General features: G+C 30.1%; 1 protein-coding gene across 1 annotated transcript in view; it reads right to left on the bottom strand.

Moving 5' to 3' along the window:
- The window catches only part of LOC105625833 (inactive rhomboid protein 1), a 141,611-nt gene that overhangs the window by 18,017 nt on the left and 111,408 nt on the right, over positions 1-12,186 (bottom strand). The window contains exons 8-9 of the mRNA XM_012207145.1: positions 6,783-7,105; positions 4,749-4,835 (exon numbers count right to left, since the gene is read on the bottom strand). Coding sequence (XP_012062535.1) covers positions 4,749-4,835; positions 6,783-7,105 — 410 coding nt within the window. The remainder of the gene's footprint in view (positions 1-4,748; positions 4,836-6,782; positions 7,106-12,186) is intronic.

The raw sequence follows: 12,186 nt of genomic DNA, 5'->3' as shown, positions 1-12,186 counted from the left end.
TATATATATATATATATATATATATATATATATATATATATATTTTACTTTACTACACTATATATATATATATATATATATATATGTGTACTTATATGTAAATACAAAAGCATATAACATACAATAATATATTTGGGTTGTAATTTTATAGCAAAGGTATTGTAAAATTACAATAAGAATATTGTAAAATCGAATATTGATTGTAAAAAAGAATATTGTAAAATATTAAACAATTTATTTGTAATTTTACAACAAATTTGGATGAAAACATAAAGAATAGAGACCGAACTTAACGATATCGTCAGAAATGAGCTCAAAGTGGTCATCTGAATTAGTTCGATTGAGATGTCACTTCCCTTCTACGACACCGTTCTTATATAAAAAAACTTTATTCAAGTTTCAATGACAATTTACGCCTTCTTGTTACTGTCAAAACATGATGTCAAAGAATAACGGTCTCGATTCTTTGATTATTGTATATGATTATGTGTGTATGTGTGTAAGTGTATATGAAAAGAATAGAGTCCCTCTAATGAGAGGGTGCCTCTCATGACTTGAACCGATCTTGATTGATCAAATTTTGAGTTCCTTTAAACGCCGCCATTTACAGATACTTTCGATGTATAATGAATTAGTGTGAGCTGTTTCATGATATAAAAGGCGCGAACGCGAAATCGGACTATCAACTGTCAACCATGGTGGAATTGTGCTGTTTTCCGATAATTCTCGGCGTTCTTCCGTTCTTATGTCTTAATTCTTACTAGAGGAACTCTAGTAAGAATTTTGTGATTCGAATGCTGCCTATCGAGCACCAATACCAATTCAGAAACCTGATTTTGATCACATTTCTAATAGCCTAGTTGTCTTCTGGTCTCTATTCTTCATGGATAAAAACTTTCACTTTTATTGTGATTTCACAACAGAAATTTCTAACAGTGTACACAATAGGATCTTGCTTTTCATTTAATTTATATATAATTGATTTTTTCTCTGTTATCTCGATGACACTTAGGGAAATTTTCGATTGTTAAATTAGTTATTAGAATATACGATATATTTGGATTGTTTTTTGAACTATTAACAGTTAAAATGCTATTTATTAGCTTCCGAAGCTATAATTAATCCTAGAACACCTTCCGAAAAATTCTGGAAACACATCAATTCTAGAAAACACATCTAGAAGACCCATTATAACTTTGATTAGCTTCAATTCAGATTAATACTTACATTCTCTTTTTTATTTTGAAGCTTTGAGATTTAGAATATATCTGTAGATTGTAATATCATAAGTTTTATATTTTAAGATATAAAACAAGACTTTTCCTTTCCTTTTCTTTGTATACGAAGCAATAAGTGAAATTTCAATTGGATGTGGAAGACCCACATATGTGTTCTAGAATTAATTTTAACTTATTAAAATTTAATACAGTGACTTAATACAGTGACTTTGATGACTTAATACTTTAAAGATTAATACTTTAAAGAGAACTATATTTAATTTTCCATCGGAGAATTTAATTAGGAATTAGAGAAAGGAACTCTCATCTAAAAAGTACGGAATCCCAGGAGATGTAACGTAAGATAGTATGTAATGGCTTCTCTCTATTCAAGATCATTGTACAGTAGTGCATTAATTGTGAATTAATTGAGTCATAGTAGCCTAACTTATCAAAAATTAAAAAATGTAGTACTAAAAACTTGATAAAAAATTCTCAAAAAATTCTTAGAGTTCTATGAGAAGAAAATAAATTATTTTTGTCTCTTGCAATTTTTTTGTAAAGTTGTGTAGTATTTGAATAAAATAAACATTGATAAATCGGGCCGCTACTATGACCCAGCGAATTAATGCAATGCATCGTACATACCCTTTTCGAAGTGTCCCTGACTAGCAAAATGCAGCGGATCTAGACTAAACAAGGTTGATAAATAATCTATCTCAAATGAGGTTAGCAACATCAGAGATAAAATCAAATTCTGTTCATATCACGCATAATCTCGGAACTAGACTATCTAAAGGAGAGACCCAGCAGAAGAAAAAAAATGATTTAAACCAATACTATTATATTCGCCGCATGGAACATAAGATTTTGGACGCGAATGATTAAGAAATTATTATGGAAATCAAAGAAAATAACATAGGCATCTGCTGTCTCTCAGAGACAGCTAACTAACAGAAAAGAAAACTAGACAACTAACAGAAAAGAAAAAGGTAGACGAATAATGGACTTTATCTTTATATAATGGAAAAGAAAAACGAACAAATAGCAACAGCAGAGGTTAGGATGCTTCTACGAAAGCATCTGTAGCCGCTCATAGATGAGGTAAAGTATGTAAGTCCAAGAATTCTGCAGAGATCAAGTCAGACTTGATGTGCAGATTAAACTGCTACACATTCTTAATGTCTACGCTCTCGACATCACCAAAACAGGGAAGAAAGTCGTTCTACGAAGGCCAATTAAATCTAATACTTAATAAATGCAGTGTTGTTATATTGAGTGATCTGAATGCACGAATCGGCAGTGATGCAGTGCCAGAAGTAAAGCAAAAATTTAATAAGGAACCCCGTAACACGCGCACAATAATGGCGACTTACTGATAGACTTACTGGTATCCAAAACAAATTGCGAATCAATAACACGTTTTTTTCATAAACTATAACATAAATATATATTCGAGAATTCTCAGGATAGGAAATCTATCATCGACTATGGCAATAACTAATTGATTTCGCCAATGCAAGTATTGGATGTTAAATCACTCAACTTCACTAACAGTGGTCATAGAATAATTCTTTACGGATGACTATTATATTAAAAGCCACTCCCCAAAGTATATCAAGAAATTTAACACAGAATCTCTTGCAGATAAATCCGCACGAGAGCTGTATTATAGAAAACTGAAAGAAAAAGTAAAGAAAATTATACAGAAAAAGATGATGTAGACACAGCGTGGAAAAATCAAAGATAATATCATGAATGTCGCTCGCGAAGGGAATCGGGAAAAAAGAGTATAAGCGTTACTGAAACGAAGGAACGCTATACCATGATTTATTGACGAAAAAAAATCACCAAGAGGAAAAAAGAAGCGTATTTACATTAAAAAGAACGAGAAAAACAAGAGAAATATATAGTATGAAATGAAAAGAGTATGAAACGAAACATATGTAGAAATAAGAAGGTTAAAGAATTAATATTGATAGCAATTTACGAAAAATATGGAAAGAGCGCTCAAAAAAAGGTATAGAAAATGCTCAAGAACAGAAGAGCAGACGTAAAAAACATAGTATAGATAATCTCTATAAATAAAGAAGAATGATTATTGCCTACTTCAAAGATCTTTACAAATATTACACAAAGTTCATATAAGAAATAAGAGGAAGAGGATACCCTCTACCTAACTTGGGACATAGGCTATCAAAAAACTAAAGAAAAAAGCATCAGACATTGATAACATCTATAATAAACTTTTGAAATATGACGATATAATATTGACAGAAGAAATAGGATGGTTATTCAATGTAATAATAACAACAGAATTTATTTCGGAAAAATGGAAGACTAATCTTACGATCTCAATTTTTAAAAAAGATACTATGTCAAATCTCGATAATTATTGATGCTGTTGAGTTCAGTCCAGAAACTGTTCAGTACAATTCTATTAGAGCTATTAAGACCGAAGATCGATAAGCGAGGAACAAAGAACAGGAATTTAGGCAGAATAGATCCACGATAGATGCAATATTTTTTGTGCTTCAAATAGTCGAAAAAGCAATTGAATAGACCAGCCTATCTATGTTTTGTAGACAAAAGCTTTCAATCGAATTTATTGGACGTCATGGAAATTCTCGAATTTTATTGTTCATTTATCTCAGCATCTTGCGCAATCCGTTTTTTCGCATGAACCTCTTTTGCATCCGAATCGATAAACTGACGAGCTATGTCTGAGCAAAAGTCAAATAATTAAAAAATCATAGAAGACATCACTTTGCCCGGATTCCCCTGAATGGGGGAATAATTACTAATAACATGTTATACTATACTGACTATGCTATTCTCATAGCTGAAGAGAAAGATCTGCAACGCTTGTTACACAGTCTCGCGAATACTGCGAAGAAATAAAATATTCACATCTAAAATCAAATCCATGATAAGAAACCACAACATTGCAAGCTGGAGGTCAAAAGAAACATGATTGAACAACACAGTGAACTATCTATGCGTCAATGTCTTTAGCAGTCGAAACTTATAAGAGGCAGCAAACACTCAAGAGAGTCAGGAACGCTAAAGGATACGATATGGAAAAATCAACGCTTAACAACAGAAAGCAAGATTCAAGTGTACAAGACAATTGTCGAACGAATATTAATATTCGGAGTTGAAACACGCGCCGAAAACAGAAGACAAAGCAATTCAGCCACATCACAGAAATAAGTATTCGACGAAAAATAATCAGGAAGAACCAAAAGAGATAGAATAAGAAATAAAGAGATTAGAGAAAAATGTGGAATATTAGACATTGTCAAATTCATCAAAGATCAAAGAAGGGAATGGAATATATCGAAGGAGAGGTGACACGCTTAATAAAAATAGCAAGAAACTATAAGCTGATAAATAAATGTCCCTTGGAGGACCGAAGAAAAGAGCCGAGAGCTGGAAGTCATTGTTAATAGAGAACTCAGAATACGACGCGTGAAAAAAAAACTAATGTCTATTTAATAAAGAAAAAGAAGAAGAAGAAAAAGAACTCACCTGGAAATATAATGGTCCCTCGTGATCGAACGGGGTCGCCTGACTTGTCCGTCGACCGTTGTCCTGTCATCCTTTTGCTGTGCGAACCTACACAAAGAAAGTACTTAATGTCTCACTATCCAAAAATTAAAAAGTCTAACAACTCTCTAATTTCTCTAAAAAATGTTTAAAAGGTTATAGAATTTTAAGGATCGATAGAAAACACAATAGAAATATCTATCGAAAACGAATTTCTGTTCAACCAATTACATAAAAGAAAATCGCAATTGCGATATTCTTAGTGTTTATATTAGGAAAATCGCCCGCAGGTCCGTCCAAAGCGATTTTTTTTATTATAGAAAAACAAAATAAAAATTCGTTTTGATATCTGTACTATGCAATTAAGATGCAGATAATTTCATTAATTGTAATATTTAAAAAATTAAATTGTAAAATTCGGCTCTATACGAATCTTCGTAATTTTTTATAAAAGTAAGAAGTCGAAGAAGTTTCATGACACAATATTATTTTTACGAGAAAATATAGTTGAATTCGATTATATCTGTAATATCGCGAGTAAAGAACAAATAATTTTATTTATTATAATAGTTTTAAAAGCCAAATTGCAAACTCTAACTTGATAGAAATTTTTAAATCTTTAAAAAAAAAAAGAAGTTAAAAGAGTCCTATAACAAAGTCGAGCGATGCCAAGTGCATAAATATATAAAACGAACCACTTGATTGCTTAACGCCGTCATTGCGTATTTGTTCGTGCCGCTGTCAAATTCGAGACGCTAGCTTTATCCGGAGGTTTGATATCGACAAACTTTTCGATAAAAATTACTCGGAAACTGTAAAATAAAAAATCTAACAATACTTTTATTATATAATCGTCATTGCGATTAGTTTGAATAAAATTGATGCAGCCAATCCTAAGATATCGAGTCTGGAAAAAGGTACCATTTCAGAGATTTTCAGATTTTTTCGGACACATAGATAAATCTATACATATGTAAAGCGTTTTGTCCATTAAGCTGCTTTCACACAATGTCTTCATATAATGTCTTCATTATATTAAATTAACAACGAAAATGCACATTAATGCGCATTCATTCATTCATTCGATGGCGCAATCCCAAAGTTGAGACAGGGCTATATTTTTTGTATGTATGCCTGTAGTGCAGATTGTACACAGACGGACTCACAATTTAATGCCGGTTTCAAACGGCACTTTAAAAGGTTTCCTTGGTAATAAATATTCTTGATGGTTTGCCAGATCGCCGAAGAGCGCGTGAAAATTTCTTAGATCTGCTGGGGATCGAACTCGAATCCCTTAGTATCGTAGATTCACGCGCTGTTGACCATGCTATGTGCTCCATTAATACGTATACATGTGTAATACTTATTTATATAGAGAGACAGACAGAGAGAGGGAAGGGCGAAGGAAAGATTGTGGGAGAACGAGTGTGAAAGAGAGAAAGTGGAGGCAAAAGAGAAGAAAACATGAAAGAGAACATGAAAGAGAAAAAGAGAAAGAGAAAGAGTGGAATGGAGGAAAGCACTTGATATGTATTTTATGCACTTGGCGTGTATTTTTTTCTTTTTTTAAGGTTTTTTTTTAGGAATTTCACTTTGTGTGTGTGTGTGCTTTTTGTAAATTTTTTAAAATGTAATATGAAATTTAATTTAAAAAATGAAGAGATAATAATAATAATTTATATTAGATTAATAATATATAAAAATAAAAAATAATTATAGTCACTTTCAATCTATCTTATGTGTGATGAAATACTTGGCTAATAGTATTTATTGCATATCTGTTTTTGAGAAGAAGAATGTAATATTCGGTATCTTTTTTATACATTTGACATATATTTTTCTTTTTAAAAAGGTTTTTAGAATACTTCTTTTATGAGATAAAATATGGTAAACTACAGATGTGTAAACTGTGTGAATGAGATGTAGATGTAATTGGCCCGTCACTACCGACTCTTAAATTACGACGTTTTTAAATATCTGACATATTGCAGAATTTCTTAATCTCATAAGACTTACCCAACTAATTCCTCGGTACTAATCCCCTCGCGATCCTGCGTAGTGTCGAGAATATTTATTATTTTAACGCCGACCTCTTCATCCTTGATCAGTCCGCTGGGAGTTTGATCGATTTGCGTCTGCGATTGTTGAGATGATGGCGGAAGCGGAAGAGGTGGTGGTGGCGGCGGGGGCCTCTCAAAGAAGGACTCATCTTCGTCCTGGCCGCTGTCAGGCCTGTCCTCGGGATCTGTCCTCGACAGATATGCGATCGTGCTTGGCGGGAAGCTGCGTGATTCCGGACGTGATTGCGAGCGCTCGCGAGGACGCTGCCGTGTCAACGACTGAGAACACATGTGCTTCGATTAAACAAGATCGCGATATTCGTATTTTTGAAAATTGCGTGGATACTTTCATCAAAAGTATCAATTTCCTTACACTTCTGTTATCAGTGATAATGATCACAAAGGAATTTCTCGCGAATACAGGAAAAATGATGTTAGGGTGACCAGATATAATCTAAAACATAAACTAAAACATTCCTGATTAAAAAGTAGTATAAAAGTAGGACTTAAGTCTTAAAAGTAGAACAAAAAACAGAACATTTTAAATTGTAATACAGAATAAGTAGTATATTTAAATTTAAATTTAAATTAAAATCCTAAGAAATAAATAAAAACATGTATTTAGTATTTGCAAAAAACGGCTTTAATATAATATAATAATACCTAATAATTTTCAAATATTTTTACAGATACAGTAATGATCTAGTGATTAGCTTATTATGTAGTTCATGTGCGATAACTTCCGATTCCCTCGCTCTCTCTCAAAATGAGTACCAAAAAGAGTACACTCCGGACACACTGGAAACCTGATCGAACGTCCCCAGACGCTTTAAAAAAGAGTATATGTTCGGGAAAAACCGGACGTCTGGTCACCCTAGATGTTATATTAACATATATGCCATGCTCTTGCCTTTATAAAATGTTATTTGTTTCATTAATACTGTTAATTATTTATATAGAGACTAAATAGTTTCTAAAGACAAAAAATGAGCAACAGCACAAATTGGAAAAAATAAAGGGTCTAGTAGAACAAGTAAAATTGACTCTAAAAATATTTAACAATATGACTATATCTGAAGTAACTTATAATGAGTAAATATGTTATGTAGTTTCAACTTTCTAAAGCTCCTCGTTAAAATGCTATAAGATTGAGTTGAAAAAATTAAAATAGTCAGACATACCTCACAATTGATTAAATATGACAGAATAAAACTAAAAGCAAATGAAAGAAAAATTTTAAGTGAATATTATATATTTTTTTCAGATATCTATGTTTACTAATGAATTTACTAATGAAACTTAATTAATGCTTAAAAATGGATTTTTTATGATCTTTATCTTTATCTTTATATTTAGCATTATCTTTTTAAAAAATTTTGAAAATAAATAGTTGTAATGCTAAATTGAATCGATGAGAATAAATCTAATTAAGTAAAAGAAATCTTATTATCAGTCAAAGCTTTCTAGTGCTTACATATTTCGGTATAAATTTATATGTATATATAAAATTACACAATTTTGTAAACCGCGCGTCGAAGGTTTTTTAGTCTTGAAATCTGAGATTTATTAGTATATGGTATAATAAAAAATAAATTTCATTTAAAAATAAAGTTTATTCTTTATTGATAAATCTCAAGTTTCTACTGAAGAAACTAAATAATCTCCGCTAACTCAATTTCACAACTAACAAGCCTAATTTCTTAAATGTTGACAGATTCAACAGGATGGTTGAGGCACGCGAGCTGCCTTATGGTAACGTTAAGAGAAGCAAACTGTTAGAAATCGACGTTCAAAGTTTCGTAGCAATTGCTAACTGCGCTACATCCTAGTTATGGTCTCGATACCACTAATAAACTGTCAGAGCTGTCGAAAGCACACTCACATGCTGTTCAACCGATCGTCCATTCGCTGACACCTACTACTGCTACCAGCCAGTAGTAAGTAAGTGCAAACCAGTTGCACTCGTGTTTGACCATGCACTTCCCGTCATCCCGAAACTTTGTAAAACTATAGCAGTATTAAACGGCAATTTAAGTTCGTAACTTTCTCCAATATATTGTTTCTTCAACCGTTAGATATATCTTTTGACTAACGAGATCACGTCTTTGTAGGGCAAATCTACGCGTATATATATATATATATGTGTGTGTGTGTGATGCCGCAAAATAAACTAATAAAAAATTTTATCAATGCAGAATGAATGATTTTTTTGCGCACTTCTTATCGCGCTGACTCCAAATTAGCCTTTGGAACTTATTATTTTTTATATACAATTATAAAGAGTCCAATTATTTCTTATTATTCTTAAGAATGACTTTGTTGAAACATGTAAAAATTAAATATCATTAAATGTTTATTAATTTAATTTGTGATATTACGTACTCCAACTTCAGTTTCGACTGTGTTTCAAAACTAATAAATAATCGGTGCGCAATTTGTTTAAACTGGAAATTGTTAAGATTTACATAAAAATATTATTAGGTATCCATTTTAACCAAACATGACCTTCTTTGCTTATTTATTTATGTTAAACATTTGTTGGTTTATTTTCAATTATTATTACAAAATTCAATTATTATTACAAAAATTATATTAAATAGAAATAAAAAATAAATATATGGAAAAAATTATTTTACTAAGGTATTTAAAAGTTTAGATACCTAGATATAGATCTAAAAAAATAATTATGTTGGACTATCAAAATAAATTATGTAGTGCGCCCAAACATGATATTGCAAAAGTTTTGACATTCTAGCAAATTTGAGCGTCGTATGTAATTATTTAAATTGTCTATAATTATTTTTAAATCAATATCTAGATAAACTTTTTGATACCTCAGTAAAATAATTTTTTTCCATTCTTTCATAAATTTTAAGCCAATTTCCTGTTGAAATCTTTTTATAAAAAATTTTTTAAAAATTGATATCGAAATAGTAATAAAAGATCGAAGGCTTTCAATTTTCGAAAACAGCACATTTTTCAAGATACGCTGTTCAATTGCGAGGGGACGATTAACGACCGAAAACCATGCCGCGACAATACAAAATCCGATCGGAAGGACTTGATACGAATCAATAAACAGAACAAATGTTAATTCCCGCAAGCTGTGCATGAAATTAAATTCCGTTGAATTTCACAGAAGCATAGTCCCTTTCGAAATTCCGTTTTAATGGCCATTATAAAAAAAAACACAATTCACATTTACATTCTTTTCATGTCAAATATCTCTATCAATCAAAATGTATGACATAAATATCTCAAAATGTTTAACATAACTTTTTTAATAAATAAAAATATAAAATATTTCGACATTAGAAGATAAATTCAATATTATTATTCAACGTGATTACATTATTGCCTCGTCATTAATATTCCAATTTTATGACACATTTTTTATTCATTTGTTATAAAAAGAATATTTAATAATATGCAGAGTTTAACAACAATTAAAGTTTAACAACAATTAAAAAATCAGATTTTAACAATTAAATCGAAATTTTCTTTATTTTTTTTATTTTTATTAATTTCTAAAAGTGACACAATACACTTGATAGAAAATCAAATTACGTGAAATTAAAAAAATTTTTTTATTTATCAAAATTAAATCCTATTCGAATGGAATGACAAGACTATGAAGTTTTTATTGAAAAGAACTGTTGAAAAGAAGGAGAAAAATATCTTTTAAAAAATCTGATTTGATGTAATGATCGGCAATAATTCGAGACCTGATTAATTCGTACCGACGATATTAGATTATATTATTGGCTCACCAATGTGATGATATCAATCAACGATGATGGCAAACGTGTAATGAGCATTCACTGGAAAATCTATCATTTTACGAGCATATAATTAAATTCAGATCCTGCATAATCCGGCATTAATGACTACGTCGGCAGATACGACCAGTTGCTACTTCGAAATACATGCAGATAGTGCATGTATTAAGAGTGTATTATATCCATCTTGACGTTTCTATTAGGCCTATAGAGATGTTAAAATTTACAGAATAAAAAACATCAATACTCATATATTTTTTACATATATCTAATCGAAAGCTTTTTAAAAGTATCATTAACAAGAAACCCAAAAATTTTTTTAAATCTGAAACTTTGTAGAAATAAAATACATATGAAACTAATTATAATAATTTTTTATTTTATCCAATAAACATTAAGAATGCAAACACCCCATCAAAGATTTGATTTTTTATATTCCTATTATCTTTGAAACTGTGTAAAGAAATATTGAAAAAATATTAAATATAAAAGTTTATAGCTCTTCATGTCTACAATATTATAAAACAATAAAAAAGTTTTTTTAAATATTTCATCACTATTTTGTTAATCGATTTTGCAAAGCGTTTGAAAGAATAAATATTTATAACATATAATGAAAAATGATCTCATGTGCTAATCTTACAAAATGTATTACAAATATATATTACAGTATTTATAAATATATACAGTGAGAACTTAAATAAATTTTAACATTATATTATTTATTGTATGTTTCAAATATTTTAATGTTATTATATTATTATATATAATACTTTATATAATATATAAGTTATATAAAATTATTATTATAGTCGGTATTTATAATCAAATAATGAATAATTTAATTAAATAATTAATTAAAATTCCATGTAAAGTAGATCGCCTGGCAACTGCAAGGTAATGACCCAACAATTGTCTAAAAGATTTGAAAATCAATCTTCCGCTACCGGGAAAATGCATTTTATACGGAAATATTAAGAACGATTGGGAAATTATAATGCAACGAAAAAACGTGATTCTATTGTACGATATAACAGATTCGGAAATTTCCAAATGCGATCGATCAGCATCGACCGCATTTGGATAAAATGATCATCAGAAATAGCTTAATCAGCTCAGCAAAGTGATTCGCAGTCAACAGATCGAGCGTTATATAGTGCTGTGCGATGAAGGTGGGCAGAGTCGTATTATCTACTGTCATCCGACACGAATTACTTGAGTAAACATAACGAGTTGCTAGATACGCGAAGTAATGTGAATTCAATAAAACTGTATGTTACCATCGATAAAAATATCTCTGTAAAAATCATGATATAACATTAAAATATTACAGTAAAATATAACTGTGAAACGCGAATCTTAATATAATTGTAGATTTCGATTTTTGATTTAAAGTGTAATGAAAAACAGTGGCTTATTTCTCGATCCTGGGAACTTACAACTTGTGACCTTACAATATTATCTAAAATATTATAAGTTAATATATTATATAATTATNNTATATACTATTACTATATATTTTTAATTTATATATATATATATATATATATAATATTATTATTATATATATACTTATATATT

The sequence above is a fragment of the Atta cephalotes genome (genome assembly GCF_000143395.1).
Source record: "Atta cephalotes unplaced genomic scaffold scaffold00003, whole genome shotgun sequence".
Taxonomy (NCBI): domain Eukaryota; kingdom Metazoa; phylum Arthropoda; class Insecta; order Hymenoptera; family Formicidae; genus Atta; species Atta cephalotes.
The sequence above is the reverse complement of the archived record's forward strand: the minus strand, read 5'-3'. Positions and strand labels throughout refer to the sequence as shown.